The 24,620-nt window shown below is 41.2% G+C and overlaps 1 protein-coding gene across 1 annotated transcript in view; it reads left to right on the forward strand.

Moving 5' to 3' along the window:
* The window catches only part of dock8 (dedicator of cytokinesis 8), a 50,491-nt gene that overhangs the window by 2,372 nt on the left and 23,499 nt on the right, over positions 1-24,620 (forward strand). Inside the window, exons 2-19 of the mRNA XM_070833997.1 lie at positions 5,710-5,809; positions 10,022-10,197; positions 10,412-10,483; positions 11,075-11,183; positions 14,682-14,891; positions 15,763-15,848; positions 16,586-16,652; positions 20,115-20,264; positions 20,378-20,458; positions 20,628-20,790; positions 20,931-21,067; positions 21,343-21,436; positions 22,153-22,315; positions 23,109-23,226; positions 23,636-23,706; positions 23,897-24,041; positions 24,299-24,400; positions 24,498-24,593. Of these exons, the coding sequence (XP_070690098.1) occupies positions 5,710-5,809; positions 10,022-10,197; positions 10,412-10,483; positions 11,075-11,183; positions 14,682-14,891; positions 15,763-15,848; positions 16,586-16,652; positions 20,115-20,264; positions 20,378-20,458; positions 20,628-20,790; positions 20,931-21,067; positions 21,343-21,436; positions 22,153-22,315; positions 23,109-23,226; positions 23,636-23,706; positions 23,897-24,041; positions 24,299-24,400; positions 24,498-24,593 (2,140 nt within the window). The remainder of the gene's footprint in view (positions 1-5,709; positions 5,810-10,021; positions 10,198-10,411; positions 10,484-11,074; positions 11,184-14,681; positions 14,892-15,762; positions 15,849-16,585; positions 16,653-20,114; positions 20,265-20,377; positions 20,459-20,627; positions 20,791-20,930; positions 21,068-21,342; positions 21,437-22,152; positions 22,316-23,108; positions 23,227-23,635; positions 23,707-23,896; positions 24,042-24,298; positions 24,401-24,497; positions 24,594-24,620) is intronic.

Raw genomic sequence — 24,620 nt, forward strand, 5'->3', positions numbered from 1 at the left:
TCGAGCTCTTGGTCTCTCGATCAGGATGGAGTGTGAAGGAAATCCTGCACGCTGTGGACATCATGGCGCTCAAGTTTCACTTCACTTTTTGTTCATGGCTGTCTTAAATCAGGAAATGTGTATTTCTTCACATAAAGGAGGGAATGGAATAGAAGTGTGAGAAAATGTGAGTCAAAAATGCAAAATGCCAACACAAGAGTGTAGAGCCATGTTCAGTTTTGATGAGTAGATCGAAGGTAGCTGAACCTATTCATTCCACTGTTGAACATAATTTTACTTTCTAGCATATGGTAACAGGTGTGAGGACAGCTGTGGACATGGGGCCTCTGTCGTTCAATACTCTCAAGTGGCAGGGGGATCCGGATTGAGTTGCACCTGATTTCCTCTGGGCTCTGGTTCAGGACATCTGTTAAACCCCATGACTGTTGGTGGGCCTTTGAGTAATGGGGTGGGTGGGTTGTCAAAAACACAAAACTAGCTTAAAAAACATTTGATAAATGACTTGCCTTGTGGTTAAAGCATTCAAACTCAGCTAGAAGTTGTGTTAAAAGTTTCTTTTGGTCACTTTTTTTTCTGTTTGGAGCCGCCTGTGACCTGCCAAATGACTGCTGTGTTTGTGCATGTCTCCCTCTGACAGGAAGCTGAGCCGTGATGGTGCTGATAGCAGTAAGACCCATTAAGTCTGGAGACATATGATAGTATGAGACACACAGTGGGGGCATCCCTTTGGTCTGCTTCCCCCTCTTGTCATGTACACCACACCACTCTCTGTTTTCCTGTGTTTCTTTTTGGCTCAGATGAGGGAGAGACGGCAAAGGTTTTTTAGCCTGTAACATACAAGCTAAAGCAGCCACCCACCTCTAGTGGATCGACTTGATAATGATAATGATAACCGGGAAAATTGTAGTCTTTCTGGCAGAGCAGCGTGCTTGGTAGGTGTCGCGTCATGAGGAGTGAACACGGATAATCATGAGTAGAATTATAGCCCTCTGGCTATCCGGGGGGTGTTTATTAATCAGAAATGAAGCTGTGAGAAGCAGTGAAACTGCAGTTTTAGAGCCAGACTCAATTTGAGGAATGCTTTGCCGATGATTCCAGAAACGCTGACAGGAACACACCATATGCACACACAGCAAGTGCAGGCCTGCCATAGACAGCATGACGTAGCAGAAAGGGGCCAACCTCTTTCTATAGGGAGGGGATGGTGAAAGATTTTCCCTCTGGTTCCCACAATCAGATTTCTTAACCTTGGGTGTGAGTCCTGAGACCTTTCAGAAATCATCCAGCTTATGTGCAGGTACATATTTTAAAAATTACTCCTTTAGCATGGTGCAGTGTAATTATGCCATGGCAGCATAAAACAGCTGTTTTATAGCTGATGATACCCAGCGTTCATTGAATGAGTCTTCATAGCTTGAAGTCTAACAGCAGTGCTGACAGATGAAAGGTATGTTTGACAGCTCATAAATACCTAAAATAATGGAGTCAGACACAAAGCTGCTTTATCAAACGTTACGCCATTCTGATGGATGATTAAACGCTTTTACCCCTCTGGCCTTTCCTGTCTTTGGAGAGGAGACTTCTTTCTATGGGGAATGATCTAATTAACACAGCGTGACAGTGGCCACGACGTCAGAGGCCGTGACAATATTGTAACCATTGATCCGTGAGGGAAATCACTTATACATTCCAGTGTTTTACAGCTGGTAACAATCAAAGTCAACAACATGTTATTTTCCATCTCCAAAATAGCTTTGTCGTCTAGTAGTACATTAACTATTTGAAGAAGCAGTCAACTAAGAATGTATAAGATGATTAATAATGAATAAAAATCTAATATGATGTAGGATATATATATATTTTTTCACCCACAAATAACAGAATAATGGTGCCAAAAACGTTTTGAGACTTGATGTGTGCCTAATCTGTCGACAGCCCTGATTTACAGCTCGAGTTTGCTATCGACTCCCCGGTAGCAGCTGTTTTTAAGAGTGCCGTCCTCATCAGTGTTGATTACCTCTTCTAATTATATCCCATGAAAAAAAGACACAGGAAACTGGGAATTATTGTCATCAGGCTTTGTGCTCAGCTACGAGAATTCAAATGTTCCATCCCATTACTGACTCTGTGCTATCGATTTTCTGTGGTTTAGCTTGATCGCAAGGCCTCGAAGCATTTTATATGGTGACAATCGGTGAGTTTACATTCACACAAGAAATCAGGTTACACAGGAAATCAGACTGTGTTTACATGCACTTTGGTAACCTGGGTACCGTAAAACTGCGTATAGACGCGGCATGTTGGGTAATCAGATTCCACTCCTACCCCGACCTATTTGTGAAACCATGGAACACTTATTTGAGGAATATTTTAGTGATACACTACATTGTTATTGTATGTTGCAATAAAGACTGACTTTCAACGTGATTCAAGATTCAAGATTCAAATCATCACCCTGAAAGAGTGGTGAGGAAGAACAAGCCTCTGTGGTCATTCTCAGAGATCTCAGACTTGAAGTCCTGCGTCCTGATGAGGCTCAAAAACTTCAGAAGCTGCTTTCAAGTCCACCAAACCGGTCTGTATCAGAACAAGACGCTGATGCTATGTTTCACTGAGCTCGTGAATCTTCATTCACCAATGCTCTTGGCCTCTGTGTCCTCTCGGCTCGCAGCTTTGCAGGTATTGCTGACAGTCAGATATTTATGGCCCTTAAAGTGTTGTCTCTGGGGTGATCCATTGTAAGAACTCATAACTTATTCAATCCAGGGGGGTTCATTAAAAGTCATTATCAGTGCATTGTCTTATTTAGGATTATAAAATAAGGTGCTTTTGCATAATTTCACCAAAATTACCAAAATCCAAAGCACTCCCTTTTTGTCTTCCTGACGTGAGCGGCTTTGGTTTTATATAACAAAGGATGCTAAGAGACACAGGCCTGTTAAAGGGAATGACAGATGCCGTCTGCTGTGACCAGCTGTTTGTCCACTAGAGGTAAAATGTCTATTTGGCTCTGCTGGCAAGAGCTGATTACTGTTTTACTTGTCTGGTCTTTTTATAGACCGGCCCTGAATGTGTGTCAGTGTATGCAAGTAAGCAGTCCCATATGTGCACGCATGTCTGAATGTGTGTATATGTAAATGTTACTTTATACACAGTGTTCTGTAATAGTATGGGTTGGTATACATGAGCGTTGTCTCTCCATTGGCAATGATAGATATAGAGGGAGGGCACATTTTAGTGGTGGGATGGTAACGGGCTCAGTCTGTACACAGGGCAGAGCATGCTTCTTTAGAAGTTTACAGTTTTAGTTTTACAGGATTGCCTTGGGTACAAGCTCAATACACTTAACAGATAATCTGCCCTCGGGCAAGAAAAGGCATTCTTGTTAGATCACATATTTTTTTTCTTTTTTGGGGATTTCTTGTTTGGTCAAAATAGAACCACCAAACTCACACACAGACAAATCTCACTGCAGAGGTTGTCTTCCATAGGCCTGTTTCTTGTGCAGTGGCCATTTAATCTAGTTAAAGCAGCAGTGTATCACATCAGAAGAAGCACATACTTCTTAGCAATAGCCCCATTCCTCTGTCATTCTCATTGCAAAGTGAAACATATCTGAGCAGAAGTCTTAACTCTGGACTCTCTGTTACTCTTCTCCAGGTACCTGGTGAGGTGGAGCTGTGAAGAGTGTCATTCCTTGTGTTGACCTGTAGCCTTTTGCAGCTTTAGTTTCTTACCTACAGTCCCTCTAAGCTCCATGGGCTTATGCGATTTGACACATTGCAGTACAAGGAGTAACTCAGCACATTCCCTTAAGACAGTAGTAGTGTAGAAAGTGGACGTGTGAAGACACTTTAAGTTGTTGATGTGCAGGTGAAGGGTGGGGTGTATATGTGAGATCCCTTAACAGCCGATTTCCATATGCCAGTGTGCAAGATAAAAACATGCCGCTGTAATAAACCTGCTGAGGAGCCAACACTTGACACAGTTGAGGGTTGTGAGTGTTTGTACAGTATTATATATGTACACCTGCACGGCCCCTTTATCAGGCTGTAGTCGACTCTATGAGTTACATAAGGGGTAGATATAAGTTGAAAAATGTGTAGGTTAAGAGTGAGTTCCACTCACTGGAAAGTTCAGATTGCTTAACAGCGCTTTTGTTGATAAAAGAGTAAACGTTGATAACTGTGTGTGTGTGTGTGTGTGTGTATGTGTGTGTGTGTGTGGGGGGGGGCATTTTTTATGCCATTTGCAGTCATATGTTTCTTAAATGTACTTTCTTGCATTGTTGTTGATTTGTAGTTTCTACATGTTGTACCGTGTTTCTTTCCTGTCCTTTATCTTGCTTTTTAAATGGAGTGGAGTGAAGTGGAGCAGCTATGTGTGGAGATCAAACGGTGCTGCACTGCTGGACTTTGCTCTTTGCGTTCATTTGTATACTGTTCTCCCACCCATGTCTTAACCTTTCCACGTCATCTATGTATTGCATTGACTCAGCATGTTATATGATTGACAGGAGTGGCGGGAAAATGTTATTAACAGAATGTGCATGAATCTCAAACTCTTCATTATGGCCCATTTAAATTGAACAAATGCATGCGTGAACATGAAATATAATCTAGTTTTTTTCTTCTTGAAAAGCCAACTGGTTTAGTGATTTGGTGTTGCTGCAGTTTTCAGATGTTTGCATGAAGCTGCCTCGTGGATTTTACATGGTTCCCAACTCTGCAGCCTTAGTGGTTTTGACAGGCTGGCATTCCTCCATGGCACTGGTGTTTATGGGCTTGTGGTGGTAATTAGTAACAGGGCTGTCGCAACAATGGCTATGGGGACTTAATGAACCCATGAGACTGACCACAGGGGAAGCAGTCGGGAATGTGACCCATTTACTTAAGGCTTTGCCCTCTAACTCTCCTTGTTGAGAGAACGTTGTAATCAACTGGCTCTGGCTCTGACTCACGCAAAAAGACGAACACGAGCAATTTTAACATAAACAAAAACTTACACGAACACACAACTGTCCTTTCATCATTGGACCACAGAGAATAAAGCAGCTATTGTGTGGAGTTTGGTCCGGCTCAAATGATATGGTAGATTAATTACAAAGAAATAGACAGCGCATGAGTGCGGCGTTGCATAGATGAAATGTGGGCAACAAATTGGGCCACTGGCTTTGTTCTTGTTATAATCTGTTCTCCCTTCTTTTTGGAGAGGACTACAGGCAAATACACACACACACACACACACCATCCCCGTCCTCCCATTATATTTGAATACTTCTCTTTTCCTATGTCATGTTGATTTCCTGCTCACTCTGACCCTTAAATCAGGACACCAAATTTATTCTACTGCCTGTATGGCTGCCAGCATGACAAAGCATTTACACAGCCAGCAGAGATGTGCTTCTGTAAAGAGCGAACAATAGCTTGAATGGAATCACCATGGCCGACCAATTCAAACTAATGCGAATAGGAACAATGGAGGAATTGCTGTTGCATCTCACATTAAGATACACTGTGTGCATGTTGGTGGAGCTGCACAAAAGTTGTGGTTTTACATGAGGTTGTCGATGTTTTCAACGCCGGTTTCATACCAGTATTAATCTTCACATAGCCTACAAATATGGTGTACTGATGCAATAAATATAATTTTCAGACTCCGGAACACAAAAGCTTATGAATCTGTATGTGTTTCCATGCTTTATTCCAGGCACTCTTCTGCAGAGATCAGACGACACTTCAGTGGGAACTATGGCTTTAACCACAGCCGAACAAACTCCAACGCTTCAGCCTCAGTGTACCTCACTGTGGTGAGTTCTCTTCTATAAAAAGATACCTTGGCTTTTGGAGTTTAGTCATTCCTATCTGTAAGCTATTTATCACATTATCCAGGATATGTATCACTGATTGATTCACAGCTACATAGAACAAAGGGCTATTAGTTATTTGTATTTCAGCTAACATGTGCAGGCAGGTTTTAGCAAGGAAAGTAAGAAATATGAGACAGTTTCTACTTAAGTAAGGGAAAAAATACAGCAATGATAAATTCCTTTTTATGTACATAGTTACTGTCTAACATGTTAGAGGGCTATAGAAAATAAGCAGACAAAAAATGAATGTTTTTTTTATATGATGTTGCTTCTCTTAGTACTGGTGATGTAACGCTAGAGGAGGAGAAATTCATACATTGACTAGGAGGTCAGCGTAGTGGTTTCCTCTAATGCTGCACTCACACTGCTTCAGTGTTTGTGCTTACACCACCAAAGGGCTATAAGCATATCTTCCTCACATCCTCTTTACTGTCATTAGTACTTAGAACGTCTGACTCAGTGGGGCGTCTAGTCTTGAAGATTATAATTTGAATCATAGAAATTCTGCTTCAACAGAAGTTACTGATTTTGCAAAAACAGCTGTCTGCATTTCAGAGGGGTGTTTTTTTAGGAAGAGTCTTTCTTCCTCTTACAATAGCTGAGATGTGAACTTAGTCATGGCTTAACATGCTTTTGTTAAAAGCAGGCTGACAATGCTTTACATTTAAAAGGGTTTTGGAAACATGGTATATCTAGAGGATTGGATGCCATTATGACAAGTTATTTTCTTGTCTCTTCAGTTGAAGCTTAGCAGACAGTTACAGTGATTCCTGCTCTCTCAAGCAAGCAGACAGAATGATGCACAGTAATCCTTTGCAGGGATTTGTTCCCTCTACACTCTCTGTGCTCTCTGTGGTACCCTCTGAACCACTGTCTCTCAGATTCACATATCTCTCTTTCAGTCTTTCTTCTTTTTTCTATTTCTGTCTTCCCTTCACGTTTCTCTCTCTCTCTCTGTTGCCCTACATCTCTCATTTAAAGTTTTCCAAAGCTCTCAGGCACTAAGTTACCCGACATATCCGTGTGCCTGACTAACTGAGCTGAAGCCCTTTGATACTTTCCCAGTGACGATCCTTGAGCTCGTCAGCTGACAGGGTTTGAGGAGGAGTACTTGGACCATCCATCCCATCCCAGCTTGTAGCAGGCAAACACATTTAATCTCTAACCTGCTTGGGAAATGGGTCAGTGCCTTGCCCGCTGACAGGCACTGGATGGGGCCTGCTTACCTTGCAGCTTACACGGGCAAATCTTTAATATGGCTGGATTTGGAATGCGGGAGAGGGGTTTTAATACTATAATCTCCAGGATGATAGTTTCCCATTATTCAGCAGTCGCGTCTAGCACAGGGATGAGGGAGGGATGTTTGTTGCGAGGAGGGAGGGATGTTTGTTGCTGTAGTTGATTATCGCCTCCCTCCCTCTCTCTCTCTCTCTCGCTGTCTCTCTCTCTCTCCCTCTCTCTCTCTCTCTCGCTGTCTCTCTCTCTCTCTCTCTCTCTCTCTCTCTCTTTCTCTTACTCTCCTGCTATTTTTAGTGCCTAAATATGAGGAATATCGACTGAGTGGTGTTTGTTGTAGGTTTAATATACAAATTGAGAGATTAAGAGGAAAAGCCCCATGTGTTTTTGTGCATGTGTGTGTGCATAAGCTGTGTGTGTGTGTGGTTCCTGTTCCTGTCTGTTGAAACACCAGTTGATGGAGGGACGCCTTGCTGATGTCACTTCCTTTAATGTCTTGTGGTTTCTCCACTTCAACTCTAACTCTAACATTTTGCCTGAAAGCTCGAAACGGCTGTGAAAACATTTTGTGGGTTCAAACAGTGAGGCTCGACTTAAACATTCATTTTGATTGGCTACACAAACCCCTTTTGGAAATGCTAATAGTTTCTTCTCAGATCTGCTGGAGTTCTTAGCTTCTAGGAATATGAGGATCAATTTAAAGAGGATCTGTGCACTGCGTTGTGGCTTACTTTCAACAAAAAACATTCAGCATCAGTAGGTGCACTGTGTAGGTTCCCATATCCGGAGTGCGCCATTTTGTACGCTTCCTTTTAATGGTGCAGTTTTCATTTTCAGCTGGGTAAGTCTCCAATATCCATATGAGCACAGTTAGCCTTTAGTGAGACTTTTGAATTATATAATTGGTAAACTTAACTGTCTTAAATATCATAACTCAGGTTAAATGTGACTGTTTTCTAAGCAATTTGTTTGTCATGAGTTCTTTACATGTCTGTTTTCCTTCCCCGCTCATTTTTGTCAATGCACATTGAAAGCAGTGATGTCGGTGGATGCACATAGTTTTTTTTTTTTAATGGATGAATGTCATGGATTGATTGATATTAAAGTTATTGGCTTAAAAATGTGCAACTTTCAAAAAAAGGCTTATTTGTTTATTGTTGCATGTGTCTGAACAGAGTTTTGTCGGTTAGGTAAAAGCAGTCTTTCCTCTCGTTAATAGTTGCAAAGGCGTCACCTTTATAATGAGTAAACTTATAGAAATTTTGGCTGTTAATTTGGCAAGCAGAGGTAGTTTCTCGCCTGCTCCTCTTTGGACTCCCCAGAGCAGCAGGCACTGATCAGAGGCATGCATAGATTTGCATTCATTTGTTTTTGTTAGCATCCATCCTAAACAGAGAAAGAGGCCATGCTACAATGATTGTTCGGACTTTGAGGAAGAGAGCCAGAGACATGCACATATGGAGAACACGGCTACTGTAGAGACATTATTGAGGTGACTCCTCCTATGCAAAGGAGAAGGTGTTATTTGTATTGTAAAATAATAATTGTGCAGTTGTTCCGTCGGTCGGTCTGTCTGTATTCTTTCCTTTTTGTGTTGCATGCTAACCATTAATACTCACTCACATGGTACGATTTCCCCTGGAATGCTCTGTAGAGAAAAATATCCCTTAGGGTGGATTTATCTGCAAAAACATGTCTGAAGGCAAATGGAATTTGCTCCGCTTTTAAAAGTTGAGTACAGCAGTGACTCACCTTGTTGCTGCAGTGATCTCTACCTCTCCTGTGTGTACATATTATCTGTCAGTGTGGTTGGCCATTGGCTGCTTTGGCTCTGTATTTTTCTTTTTTCTCTATCGGTCTCCTGTACAGACACTTTCTCTCACATCCAGTCTTTCACACACTATCTGTTTGTCATGCAAATGCTTCCTGTGTGGGACAGTGTGCACAATTAGGAGCTTAAAGATTCGTTTTGGATAGTGCTAGGGCAGATTTCTCTCTTAAAGCGATGCATTGTATACGTTGATTGACTTTGACAAGACATTTTTCTTTTATTATTAATTATATAGGAAATATTTCAGGATGATATTGTGGGATATGCTTATCTCCAATGCTTTCGAGCCACAGCCTGCAGACTGTAATCAATCTGGAGATCTGCCCACTTTTCACAGTAACACCTGCTCCATGCAGGTTCCCCTTTTACCACCATAGCCAAGCGGGGACCACAAAAGGGACTTGTGTTATCTCATCAGTTGTGTTTTTTTCCCTGGTGAGCTCTTTCTAATGATGAAAAGCATGTCTGTTCTCACCCTTTAAGTACCAGTGAGAATTTGTTTCATTGTATGCACTGATGATTGAACAATATGTACTGATTCAAAGACCCCAATGAAAATTTCAGCCCATTGCACTGTACATAAAAGTGATTACAGACTTCCCTTTGATCTGCTGTTGCTTTGGAGTGGAGGCTGATAGAGTTTCTGTCTAAAAATAGGCTCACAGAAAAAAAAAAAAGCCTGGCTGGCTGATACAGGCCAGTTTGTTCCAGTTTCTATTTATGTTTGTGCTGCAATCGTTTGTTCCTCGTCAGGTATGAGGTATTAGAAAGTAGTCATGATTCAACATAACTGGTCTAAACATGTCTCCCACCACCCTCCCCATCTTTTCTTTCTTTCTTTTCCTCAGTACTTCTCTGCACTGTATGGACTATACAAACTCATCAATCACCCTTTAGCACATGAATCTATTTTTGTTGTTTGCCTTATAATATCTTCCATATTCTTTTTGTTTATTGTCATCTTAACTCTAAGTCTTAAGTCTTAAGTCCTGGTATGATTTACATTTATGAGAAAAAAATATTACCCATATGTTCCCATAAGTGTCCTAATTCTTCCCTTCCTCCATCACCCCTTCCTTCTGCAGCCTCAGTCATATGAAGCAGTGGAGCCTTTGGACCTGGAGGAATTCCTGATGTCGCAGTTAAGAAGTGGAGACTCAGCTCTAATGCAGGAGCTTGGAGACTTCCCCGACGATGACCTGAGGGTGGATCAGATGGAGAAGGAGTGTCGCACTGTTCGACACTCTGTCCCTGAAGATGGGTGGGTCACACGATGTCTGACATTGAGCACAGATAAATTCACACATTCTTTCCACTCATGTTAGCTTATTCTGGGCAGTCACTTGTCCCGCACCTTGACCATGAAGTACAGATTAAGATAGACGAGGAATGAATCAGTTGTCTGTGAATGTTTGCATGCGTGTCTGCATGAGAATGTACATGTTCTCTTATCCTGCTTGTCTCTCTCCTTGTAGAATGGAGTTGGATCCACATGTGAGAGACTGTATCAAGAGTTACATCCAGCCTTGGCTTGTGGTCTCTAGAAGGTAGTTTATCTTCTACAGAAATACAACAGTTACAGTCAAAGTGTTCAGGACTTTGTTGTATAGCTGATATGCATGCTGTATGGCTTCACATACAGTAGGTACCTTGACAGATAACTTAACCTGACAAAACTGAATCTACTTTGGAGGGTTCGAAATGGAAAACTAAATGTTTTGATGTGAAAATAATACCTGATAGGATGTTCTCTGAATTACAGTGTTTATATGCTTCTTATGGATACTCTCCGCATATGTCAAGGCATTCCAGGTTGCAGTATCTCAACCAAAGAAATAAAACGTTTAGCTGTCACACTGTGCAACAGGTGCCAACTGCCACAGTTGCACATGTCTGTGAAACAGGAAACAAGAGGCCCGAGAGAGCCTGATAAACATTACACACTGGGATGTCCTGTCTGATGATCTCCCACACACACTCAGACGCAATACACACATGATTATGTTGCGTAAGGATTCTGTTTTTCTTGTTATCTAGTTTGATAGAAGTGCAGAGAGGTGTATCAGTACCATGCATATTGTGTTTGATGTGTGTGTTGCTGTCTGGGTCATTGAACTGGTGTGTGTGTTTGTGTGAAGGTGCCAGGGGGATGGCTGGAACGCATATTCGGAACGAGCAGGCCTACACAAACTCCTCCGGAAACAGACCTTTGAGTCCGATTTCCAGCCAGAAAACCCTCAGAAGCCAGTAAGAAACACAAACACAACCAACCATGCATTTAACACTCACACTCACACTCACACTCACACACACACACACACACACACACACACACACACACAAACACACAGAGCATCATCTGAAGTTTCAGGTGCATGTGAAAAAAGTTGAGACAAATGAACCAACATGTCTTCAGTGAGTAATCCTCACTAAAATCCTTACTCAAACCCAAGTCTTTTAAAGTATGAACATTAAGTGCGTACAAGGTTTACTTAACCTGAGTGTTAACCCACAGTCTACTATTCAATAACGGGGAAGTATTAGCCTTCTTCAAAAAGTCTTCTTCAGAGCTAGTGTTGATACGCTAGAACCATTTTTCATTTCTTTCCTTTCTCAGCCAGTCCTGTTCTTAACAATTCTACACGCCTGTCTTCTTGTTATGTCGGTCTACTGATATTTAAATCATTGCTGTTGACGATGTGCTTGTTGCTGAAACAGTTGGGGGTTTTGGTTCGACCCCTTTCTGAGAACATACAAAAAAGATCATAGTCCTGAGACGGCATAGAATACACCGTTTGTATAAACTGCATGAATTTGAAGCATCTAAATTTAAAGGAATAATTTGACATTTTGGGAAACATATTATTTGCTTTCTTAGAAAGTTGGCATTCTATAACAGATTCACTCTTTTGTTAAGTTAGAGCCAGTTCGGGATTAGTTTAGTTTGACAGATTCGTTTTTTTAGTGTTTTTTGCACTTCTGTTTGTGTACTGATTCAACAAACAATCTACAGTTGGTTATATCTACGGTTATATCGGTTGGTCCATCCAGGTAGCCTAATTATTAAGGTGCACACCACCACATAACTGTAATATCTACGGTTCGGCTGCGGAACCTTTATTGCATGTCATCCCTCTCTCTCCCCCTACATTTCATGTCTGTATCTCTATTGCTACTATCAAATAAAGGCAAAAAGGCACAATATGCTAATAACATGTTTTTCCCTGCTGGCAGTCGAATCCAAGCTAATTTAATTGCTTCTGTGCACTGTCTCCACAATTAACACACAGACATGAGACTGGTGCTGATGAAATCGGTGCATTCCCCAAAATGTCACATTGTGTTTCTTGAGCAGAACTACAAGAAAAGCTACTTTCCAACTTAGCCCTCAAATGCCAATATTTTGCACTTAGATGAAGTGTCTTTTGTGAGAGGAAGACCATCAAGTGAGAGCAGTATGGTGGTCCATACTGATCAAGGCTTGAGAGAGAGGACAATGCTGAACGTGAAATGTGAGAGAGGAGTGGGACATTGGGGTTGGGGCTGCTTTAAACAGTGTTTTGTTATTCCTATCACTCTTTCCATTGTGGCAGTGGCTCTTTAAAGTTTACTCTGTCTGCCTTGCACAAAACTAAACCTACACAAACTCTCATGACCTCTATGTAGCCAGATAGTCAGAGAGATATTGTGGTTAAATTTATATAATTATGTTTTTTCTATTCTACTATTTTCATCAATAGCTTACTTCTGCATGCCTCAGTCCTTTACTTTCATTACAGATCCCTGCCTCAGTACCCGGCTGGCATTATTTCGAGCAGCGTTCCCATCCTCTCTCACTTCTCTCTCTTGCTCTTTTGTCTCATAGAGGCCAAATCCCTAGCTCCCAGCATCAGGCAGTCCCGGCCAATCCGAGTCTCAGTCAGCGCCACTCCCAGCCTCTGGCTAGTTACCCAGTCAGTCTCACCAGCCCCCTCCTGTCACCCCATTCTTGCCAATTCTGGTTAATCACCCAAACCAAAAGGCCCTTATTACCGCCGCAGGCTTCCCATGAGCTTCATGCCAGAAAGAGAGTGACAGAGAAAGGCATAGCACCATTGTCCTTCAGCGCTTAATGGGTCTCCTCTATGGTCCAATCTGGTTTAGCAATAGCTCTTGGATCATGATGTGATGGTTCCTTGCAGCCTGAACAGGGTGACGCTTCTTCAGGGTGGAATCTCGGTCAGTCCTTGCCTGTGGTTTGGAGAACTGGGATGTGAGATTGATGGATATTGTGAATGAAAGTGACAAGAGGAGAGGGGTGGCAACAGGGTTTGTTTAAAGCAGGATGCAGCATAGGGGCAGTGAGGTTATGCCCTGCCTTGTAGCTGAGTCTGAGTAATTCCATATGGTGCCAGTGCCACCCTAAGAGACCTCTTACTGATGGGCAGAGGATGCCTCAATCAGCTGATTATACTGCACTTGAGATGATATGCTTTTGCACATGACTTGACATGACATTCTGCTCAAAAAAAACATTTGTTGCCTTTGCTTCCCTTGCCATGGACTCCCCAGCTAAGATGTGTTCAAGTCAGTCTCAGAGTTTGGATTTTTTCATCAGAAGGCTCGTCGTCTTTCTCATGCTAGATTCTCACACACATTTCAGTACACTTGCATGTGACACTGGTATATTAAGTGAGCATTGAGTGAGTTGAATCAAAAGCTGTAAGCTCATGCCTCTTCCTGGTGCCCATTTTTGTCTAACAGGCCAATTCCGGCAGGGCGCTGGATGTCAGAAAAATGCAGCGTCTAGCGAGCTTGCTTTCCAGGGCCTTTGTGGCTCTGGGTTAGAAAGTCAGCTCGTCCCTCTTTGCTGCTATCATTTTTGTTAAACAAGCCATCACCCTTCAGTTAGATCTCTGATTACAGAATCTGATCAGATAACGCACAATGCATCGATATCGCGAGTAACACATACCAGCATATTGCATAACAAAATTCAATAGCCTTATTTCCTGCATTCCAGTGACTTTGCTATGTATGCTACTATGGAAATGCAGCAAGAAAACTGCATGTTTACAACAAAGAAGGAAGCACCTGCTCAATATTGCGATAAATCGCTTCACTTTATGAACCACAGTGAACATAAACCTGAACCTGTGTTGTGCATTATACATTCAGTAAGCCTTGATCAGAAGAAAACACAAGAGACTGTCATCGTCTCCAGGCCAAAACAGAAGCTGTCTAGACTGTCTAAATGCCTGTTAGCTGTTTGTTGCGCCTGCTGATAAGATAACAACAGTGGCTGCACGTCATGTATGTTGTTGATGATTTGTGAAATGGTGTGAATATTTTTTGAAATTCAATCAGACAATGGGAGGAGGTTGGGAGATTTGAAGCCTTGGGGGAATGCTGGGGAGGAAAGTCATGAATCTCTTGGGAAGTTCAAAGGGGTTGACAAGGATGCCTTTTTCCCCCATTTACTCAAACCCTATTCACATAATAATGTTTAAATGGAGGAGGAACAGGCTTCGACCAGTTTTCCATTAATATAGTATTCCTTACCCTGCACACATTTTCTTTGATGCCTCTCTTAATAACATCCCTCTGGATATTTTGCCTTAATAACCCCTTATTTTGCTGATCCTTTGTTTTTCTCGTATTGCTCCATTTCCATTTTTATTCACCCTATTCTCCCTATTCTCCCCATCCTCCCCCACCCCCAACCCTGTCACCACCCTTACCCCTTGCTTTCTGTCCTTGTCCCAGGTCAAGTCTCCAACTCTAGCAGGGCTGAATGATGACTCTGGCCGCACGCTGACCTCCTCCGACTTTAACTTGCGGTGTTTGACCCCAGACCAGAGAGTGGAGGGGCTGCTGGCCTTCAGCAGCCCTGAGGAGCTGGACCGCTTCAACCAGGATGCACGGCAGGGGAACAGACACCCAGAGCTGTTTGCTCTGTATCCGCCAGCTGATGAGGTGAGCTATAGTGAGAGTTGGCACTTACATGCTGTACTATACTAGTGCACGCATGGACATAGGAACCATGTGGTTTAAGGTTAGTGCTGATTAAAAGTCATATAATTCTCCTCCAACATATCATGCTTCATTGTCCAAATGTTTATGGATATCTTGCCTTCATCAGGGTGGGATCTGAGGTTGTTTGATTTCTTGATATACAGTCAATCAATATTCATAAGCCATGTGACAAATATCAATTGCCATAAATTCAAAACTATTTTCATAATCATTTTTTAAGGGAAAAAAATCCCAAAGTTCCCAATGTTCACATAAGGTTTTGCTTAGTTCTTTGCTTTATGTGATAGTACACTGAATATCTTTGGATTTTGGGCAAACAAAACAAACTATGTGAAGATAGGCTCTGGGATATTGAACGTTCTTCAGTATTTTCAGACATTTCATAGACCAAATGTTTAACAAGAAAGTAATTGGCAGATGAATGTATAATGTGGATAACAAACTGATGCACCCCTTCTCCCTGTCTTCCTTATAAAAGTAGACTTAAGTGTTTGGAACAAAGTGATACACACGTTTAAAACTGTATTTTAAGTCTTAGTAAAACATTGATTTTATAAGAACTTACAGACTCAACTCTAAATTTGCACTTTCAAGAGGGCAAAGAGATATAAAAAGCATCACCAGGTTACACCTTTCTTGTTAGTAAATGGATTACATATTTTTTCTGTTCTGCACACTGTTTTAATTTCAGTTCATACCAATTCATAAACACCTGTGAATCTTGTTTAAGATCCTAAATCCCTTCCAAATGTAACAACTCCTTCATTTCTCTTTGCACGGTGTGAAATTTTTCTCTGCTACTGTGTTCCAGGAAGATGCAGTGGAGATCCGGCCCATCCCTGACTGCCCGAAAGAACACATTGGAGACCGCATCCTGATCCGATGCCAAGCTATCAAGTACGCCATACATTTTCATAGTACTGTAGGAGGGAGGACTTAAACAGCTGCCTTCTGTTTCTCTTAGAAGTTGGACAAGGAACCAACAGTTAGTTGTGATAAAGGGAAATTATTCTAACACCCCCTTATTTATGACAATGACCTTTTGCTTAGCATTTAACATACAGTACATTCTTCTATGTCACATCGGATCATGACTTAAAAGGCTGAGTAATTTGTTTCAAAAAGGCTTTGCCGTACATGTGACGCACAGCGCAGTGTGGGAGAGTGAAGGATTGCTGTGCAGTGGTTGTTGTTCTTCACTGTCCCTCCCTCTCTCTGTGGGATTTTGTCTCTGTGTCTCTTTCTGTTTTTGATCATTCATACACACATATAACACACACACAAGCGCGCATACAGAGAGTATGCATACACAACGTTTCTGCCTTTCACTTTTGATCTGACTTGTCCCTCATGCAGCCCATAAAACTGCCAAATGTTTTAGTTGAACTCATTTCTCTGCTTGCGGTGGTTTGGCAACTTCACCCCTTATCCTTTAACCCTCAGTTCAAACATGTTATCACTTACTGTAGTCCATTTTGTGGCTTCTCAATACAACAATAATCTACAGGAATAGAATGGAATAAAAAAGCAGAACAGAAGTATAGTGAAAGGAAAAACTAATGTTATGTATCTTAAATATTCATCTCTGTTGCTATGATTGAGTTACTCATTTCTTTTTCTTAATGGCTTCATAGGTTTGAGATTGACATCGAGCCCATATTTGCCACTATGGCCTTGTACGACCTGAAAGAGAAGAAAAAGGTAAGAAAACTTTGCTTCAATCCTTTTTTTAATTTCTAATGTTGTCTTAATGGTGTTTCTAATGTTGTAATCTCTGTCCTAGAAACTTGTGAAACATGCTCACCAACATATAACATACAGTACAGTTCATTACAGTAACATTGTATAAAACAATAGCCCTGCAGTAAATGCCGGTTTGGTGAAGATCATTACATGTGTTTGTTGTGGAGACTGTCTGTGTGTCTTTGAGTTGGTGATGGGTGTTGTAGTCTTGTAGTGCTTGTGATTAAGTCTGACAGCAACGTTTGAAAATCTCAACTGTAAAGGCAGCAGCACAGGTGACTATTGTTAAAAGCACAATCCGTGGTCCGAGTGTAACCAAATTGTATCAGAACTACCTAAAATAAAAGCTCAATATCAGCTATCACCATCAGATTTGACTGACTGGCTTTTTAATTCCGTGACACAGTTTACATCAATAATGTATGTAAATACTGTTGTATATGGGCCAATTTTCTAAGCTTTAATCAGCCAAGAAACACAAAATGCTTCTGTATACTCTCACACATTCAGTTTCAATTTTATCTGATCAACACCTTTTTTGATTGGTCGCTACACATGATTTGATTGATTTGATTTGATAGTGAGCACGAGAGGTTTAAAGGCAACATAGGTCACATTTAAGGCCATAATTTATGTGTTGTAGTGCAAGACTTTGAACCCCTGATGTTTCTGATAGTTAGAGCAGCAGCTTACATGGTACCTTGCTGCCACAAATTGTAAAGCCCTTTGGAAAAAACACTTGATCCCAATTATCAAACATACCACGTTAAGTCTCCGCAACTGTGGGTGGGGGTTTATTTGTGGTAATGTTGCAGGATGAAGCATCTTGAAAACCATCCATCAAATAGACAAAAACTTCACTGACGAAGAGGAACACTGGTCACAAGTAAATCCTCACTGTCACTGAACAATTGACACTGTTGAGTGTCTCACCAAAAATCAAACATGATAAGTACTCTGAGCTTCAAAAATGCCATCAAGATGGCATTTACTGCAGGTCTAAGTTATTTTATAGTTTTTGTTATTTTGTCCACCCTTGTGTCATGCTAACTGTTGTGTGTCATGTGCCTCCAGTTGATGTGGGGAGGTCTTGTAGTTTCTTTTGGCAGTCAGCGTGGCAGTGAGGGATCAGTGTAATCTACAAGGTTTTATGTCTCATCATCCTCACATATTCATGCCCCTGGGGGTCGTCATGTTTTGGTTCTGTAACTACTAATACTGCACTGCATTTTCCCAGTTGCCTAGTTTGAGCCATGGCTGTTTGCATGTTTTCTGTGGATTTACACAGCTGGATAGTTTTTTGGGTGAAGAGGCTGGAAGGATTTAGTTTGTACTTAAGTGCTCATGGAGCTCTCAGATGAGACAGGGTTTTAGCCAATGGCCTTGCCCTCTTGTCAGCGCTGCCCAGCTGCACTCTAGCTTGTCTGCAGGACTGATGGCTCTTAGATCGTCTGTTGGGTATGATAGAGCAATTTAATGCCCCATATTTTAGAAAATGGACTGTATGTAAGCAGGTCTTGGGACAACACAAACAGTATAGGTCTTACACTGCATTAAATATTTTGACTAAATGTTAAAGAGTGTATTGTAGATCAGGGACATTTACCTTCCACTGATTTCAGCCAATAAGGGCAGAGCTGAAGTGTCACATCTTCACTGCGTACTTTGCTTAGAATTACTAATTTTATTATGTGATGAACCAATGGGTGTCCTTATGGAGGAAAATACAACTTCCTGCCTATTACGCTGAGCAGAGCCAGATCCAGACTATTAAAGAGCCATGAAATCTGTCTCTGTCTGAGCGAAGGACAGACTGTAAAGCTTGTTTTCTCCGTTTAATTGTAGTGGAACTGTGAAGCATTTGCTACTGACCCATTTATCTCTGAACTCTTCACTCTAATACTTTCTTTTTTACTTTCTGCCTTTCTCCATCTCCAGTCCTCAGTACACTTGTTTCTTTTTCTCTGTTTCCTCAAGAGCATTAACTTTTATTTTCTTACATTTCTGCTGCCTCATTTTCTCTCTTGTATTCCTGCATCCTCTCATGGCGAGTTTTGTTGCTGTGCCTGGGTTTGTTTTTTCGCTCACATCTGTGAAATCTGCAGCAGATGTTGATATAATTCCATATAATACTCTAGTTATTAATCATGCCTCTCTGGTCCATCAGCCAAGGTGCCGACACAGGATTTGATCCAACAAGTGGCCTACTTATGATATCAGATTCATGGATATAAACAGACAAAGCAGACATGCAAACAGATGAATATGCCCTCACAGTGCGTGATTACTTTCTGTGCTCAGCAAGAAATTTCTGTTTCTGTCCAAGTTTAATACAGGCATTTATTAATCTTGTTGTTGTTATCATATAAGACTGGGCAACCCGCTGGGAGGGCACAGTGAGTGATCAGAACAAGTAAACCAGTGTTTTAATCATATATGCATAGGGTTCATGGAGCTGTATAGGAGAACGCTTGTTATTTTGAATTAAGTTCTCGCAATCTTTCTACACAGTTGCTAAATTGGCCATGGCAACAACACTGGGGTTGTCACAACTGTGCGTCATTAGAAATTGTTACGCTTTTGCTCTTAAACAGTGTGTGTCAGTCAGTCAGACACATAGCCTCTGTGGTCTGACAGATACTTAATGCTAAAAAGGGCTGACTCTCACAAGTGCATGTTATTGTAATTGATTATAAACATTAACTCTGCGAACACTTGTGCTTTGTTTGACATGTTTGTTCTGTTGAATGAGAATATTAAGCATAATAGGCTATTAAAGCGTCAGCTGGCGTTGATTATTGAGATTCCAAGAAGTCATTCGTCAGTAAAAAGTGGACTCCTCAACTGCAGTCTTTTGAGAACTTTCACTCCTGTAGTGAGTTTAAAATGAGGCACTCATTTTAAAATGAACAAGGTCATTTCTGCCACAAAATCTAGTGTTTGGCCTTCTGGCTTGTTAATACATAAAATCTGATTTAAAATAAAAGTGATCAACCTAGAATAGCATGTATGAGTGTATAATCTGATTGCAGTGACTGTCTTAAGGATTTTAAATAAAAAAACAGCAAGGTTTGGTTGCCCAGAAGTCTGCTTTGGTGTGGTCAGTGTAATGGAGGTCCTCTGGGATGAGCAGAATGAAGGAGAATGCTTAATGGCTTTCCAGTGAATAGGATCACATGACACACACCACGCCAGGCCAGACCAGACCAGGACATATGGCTATGTTCCTAGCCTGGGGTCATTAGGACGGCCAGTAGAGAAACAGTGGAGAGATTTGTACTGAACAGATATTATTCCAGGATCAGTCTTTGGTTTACATGAAACCACAGTCCTGGAGCCTTTTGTATGTGCTTTTGGTAAAGACAAGAGACATTTTTTTGGCTCTGTAAAGCTAAACGTTTCATCTCTTTCTCTTTCCAGATATCGGAGAACTTCTACTGTGATCTGAACTCAGAACAGTTTAAAAACTTCCTAAAACCTCACACGCCACATGTGGATCACTCCACCCTGGCCAGATCCGGCATCTTCTCCATCACCTACCCGTCCCCAGATATCTACCTGGTCATCAAGGTAATAAATTCTGTATGCCTTATGCAGTACATTTGCCAACAAACTATGGATTTTTTGAGTGTGATTATGCTGAGTTGCTCTGATGGCTCATGTACTTCCTGTCTGTGTTTTAGATTGAAAAGGTTCTCCAGCAGGGAGAGATCAGTGACTGCGCTGACCCATACATAACAATGAGGGAATGTGAATCAGCCAAGGTATTAAACAAAGAAAACTATTTGTCACTAAACAGTAGAACCCTAAAGAAGATACTGCAGATTTTGCCTGTAACCATCCATATCTAAACATCTGATATACTATGCTCTGACGTTGAAGGCATTTTTGGCATATTTTTAGAAATGCCTCATTTTGCTTTTGGTCTTTCAGAACAAAGACAAGTCTGAGAAGCTGCGAAATCAGGCAGAGATGTTCTGCCAGAGGTTGGGTCGCTATCGCATGCCCTTTGCATGGGCAACCGTTAACATCATGGAAGTCATCTCTACTGCAACGATAGACCGCGATGTCACAGACTCTGACAGCTTAAAAGGAGGTGTGTGCTTGTGTGTCCTAATTGTGGGTGTCAGCAACACCCTTTGATGACTTGCAGGCGTTTGTGTGCATTTTCACAGATTGCGTGTTGTTGTGTTTGTATAATTTGACCCATAACCTTTACGCTTTTTGTTTTTCTAGGTAAATCCAGCAGCATTGACCGGAGAGCGCAGCTCCCCAGGAGGAATTCTGAACGTTACAATACCATTGATGATCAGTTTTGTAACATTTCTGCCTTCAAACCTGCTACCATCACTATCAGCACCATCTTCAAACAGGTTGGACTGCCACCCAAGCACAAACAGACGGGGTTATTTAGTTGAGATACAAGATACAGTACAACTGACTAACTAGTAGTGGTTACAGCCTGGCCATGTCTCATTCTTTCATTAAACATCAATCTTTCATAAAACCATGACTCAGAAAATTGAGTGACTTCACTGTTTTTTAAACTATCTCTATTATTTATCTTTGAAGCAAAGGCTGCAACTTAGTGGCAACTTAGTTGCTAACTGTGTGTGTGTGTGTGTGTGTGTGTGTGTGTGTGTGTCAGGAGGGAGATCGTTTGAGTGATGAGGACTTGCTCAAGTTCTTGTCTGAGATCAAGAAAACCTCCACTCCACAGAGGAGAGTCAAGACAATATCAGGTCATCTCTCATTACATTTAAACACTCATTCTGAGATTTCATTTTATTTTATTGATTGAGGACATAGTTCTACAATACAGGAATTGCAACTTTCTTGCAGAGAGTTGAGAAGACTGATACTACTCATGTCTGTTTGTTAAACACGAGGCTACAGCCAGCAGCTGCTTAGCTTAGCTTAGCACAAATACTGGATAAAATTTTTGTTTAATCTGTATTCGTAAAAACAAAATGTCACCATGATGTTGGAACAGTCAGACTCCACAGCCACAGACCAGCCCAACCAATAACCCCCTGTAAAACCACAACGTGTTGTTCTCACATTTTGCTTTTTGTTTTAACAATTAAAACAAATGAGAGACGACTTGTAAGTTATTGAGCCTTGGAGGTGCTGGTAGGCTGGTTTGGTTACATTTGGACAGAGCCAAGGTAGCTGTTTGCCCATGTTTCTGGTCTTTATGCTAAGCTAAGCTAATTGGCTGCTAGTTGTAGCCTCATATTTAATGGACAGATATGAGATTGTAATTGATCTTCTCAAATTGCTCTCAAGAAAGTGAATATTTTTCCATATTGTATAGCTATTCCTTTAGTTCTTGCTTTGATTTTATCAGTGTGTGTCATATTGATTATGCAAATAATTGATATCATATGCAATATATTGTGTAAACAGGTCACTGATTTAATTGAAAATGACTTTTTATATATATTGTGGCTTCCAGGTGCCATAAAACTGGACATGTCTCCAGTCCACGACACGCCCGTGGCATGTTTGTCCCCTGAGCTCATCCCTCTGATACCTATAGCTGAGAAGAACATTCGGCCTGTCAAAGAGGTGCTGGAGTTCCCATCCAGCGAGGTTTACGTCCCTCACAACATCTACAGGTGGGTCAGAGACGCATACTACTTTTATAGGTTTTACACTATTTTTCTTATCAAAATGTTGTGTTAATGGTTAATAAATTTTTGGTGAGCCTATCAAGCAGGTTGTGAGAGTTAAGGAAAACCACTCACACAAAACTTGCACCTCAACAGGAAGAAATTCAAACAAGGTTTTGAAGAGCAAATGATTCATAGCTTGAGGTGTAAACAGGTTTGTCTGCTCTTTCAGACTGTTTATTTCTCTAAAAGGCCAGAGGCAACAGGAGCAGTCGAGCTGTACTCATCACTCAAGAGCTGACATTGCTTTGTGGCTTTGCTCTTTTTAGTGTACTGCCTATTTTTAGGCCTTTCCATCCAGTTTACCTGTGAAATTGCCCCCGAGTACAACAACAAGGAGGCGGTCTGTGTGAGCAGAGGTTCACATCAGCACTCTGTTTTTGAAATGGTTTTGCTGGTGACAAAACTTCATGTGTGAACAAGCCCTCTGCATGGTAATTACACACCGACATTCTCTGAGCATTTGTTCAGTGGAATCTATATTCCAGGTTTCAAGACAGATTACAGTGTTGTATTAAAACCACAGGTTGCAGTAAATTACCGGTTGTTTGGGCTTCTCTATGACATGATTGTCACCTCATCACTACATAACCAAGATGTTGCTGCACAACTAGTGCCATCTAGTGATGTATATTGGAACTGCTTTATTTTTATATAGAGGACTTCTGCATGATTGTTTTCCTGTATTAATTAAACCGGAAGTCTGCTTGGCACTCTTATTCTCTCTGTGTCTCTCTAGGAACATGCTCTATGTCTACCCTCAGAGGCTGAACTTTGTCAACAGACTTACATCAGCAAGAAACATCACCATTAAAATCCAATTTATGAGTGGCGAAGACCCGACCTGCTCTCTGCCCGTGAGTGCTGCTCTTTTTAATCTGTAATCTCACAGGACAATTATAATGATGACATCAATTTGTCTTCATAATTCCACTCTATTTACTCACGGAAGTGTGTGCATTGCATTATCTGAACCCTATGAGACTTCAGCAGTTAATTATTCAGCAGTGAATTAGTAAAATCAAGTGAATGTCTTATAAAGTTACAACCTTTTTAGTACCAAATTTCTTGATTACAGCAAGAAAAAAAACTTGTTTCAATGTTCACATAAGCACCTGACTATTGTTTTAAGTAAATCAAATTGTGATCCTATCCTTTAAGGAAGTTTTATGTAAATGCACTTGAAAGCCAAGACTTTTTAGAACATGAGTCACTGGTAGATATTGTACCTTTTTAATTTGTATTTTGTCCCCTGTGCACTCTCAGGTCATTTTTGGGAAATCAAATGGCCCTGAATTTTTACAGGAAGTCTACTCCCCTGTTACCTACCACAACAAGCAAGTACACATTATTGAGTTACATCATGCTGTTTGTGATAGCTTATTTTTGTCATTTTAACAGTCTGAGCTGGCATTCTGGCTCATGTTGTCCCCTTTTTTCTCATCTCTCTCCCTCCACCCTTTACATCACTTGTCCCTCTTGGCCTCTGTGTTTCTTATTTTTCTCACCTATTTCCCTGTTGCTCAGGTCCCCAGACTTCTATGAGGAAGTAAAGCTGGCTCTTCCAGCACGTCTGACAGACAGACATCACTTACTGTTCACCTTCTACCACATCAGCTGCCAACAGAAACAAAACCAGAGTGGCAGCTGTGAGACGCTCATTGGATACTCTGTGAGATTTCGTCCTTCACCACCCAACCACATTCCTAAATGTACTCATCATGCTAACATGAACATTTATCTTAAAGCACTGCTGTGCCTAATTGCCTCCTCACAGAGCCACTGGCATTGTGAAAGACTCTTATTAAAACACAGAAAGAAAAAATTATTTTGTCAGCAAATCTACAAAATTATATTTTTAACTCCTTTGCACATTTTATATGTTTAAGTGCACATGGCTTACATGCTTCCTGTTCACTTTTCATCTAGTGGCTGCCGATCGTAAATAATGATCGACTGCAGACTGGTCAGTTCTGTCTGCCCATCGCCTTGGAGCGACTACCTGTCAACTATTCACTGCACCCCCCTGAGGTATACACGTCTATTATATATACACAATTACAAATTCTGTAAACATAGACATACATGGAAAACAGACAGTTTTATTTCCTGTGTATTTGTTGTGTAGAAACTTCCCCCTCAGGTTCCTCCAGTCAAGTGGATGGAGAGTCACAAAGGACTTTTCAACCTTGAGATCCAGGCTGTTTCCTCTGTACACACACAAGTGAGAAATTATTGCACACGCAAACAA

The sequence above is a fragment of the Pempheris klunzingeri genome, chromosome 7 (genome assembly GCF_042242105.1).
Source record: "Pempheris klunzingeri isolate RE-2024b chromosome 7, fPemKlu1.hap1, whole genome shotgun sequence".
Classification (NCBI taxonomy): Eukaryota; Metazoa; Chordata; class Actinopteri; order Acropomatiformes; family Pempheridae; genus Pempheris; species Pempheris klunzingeri.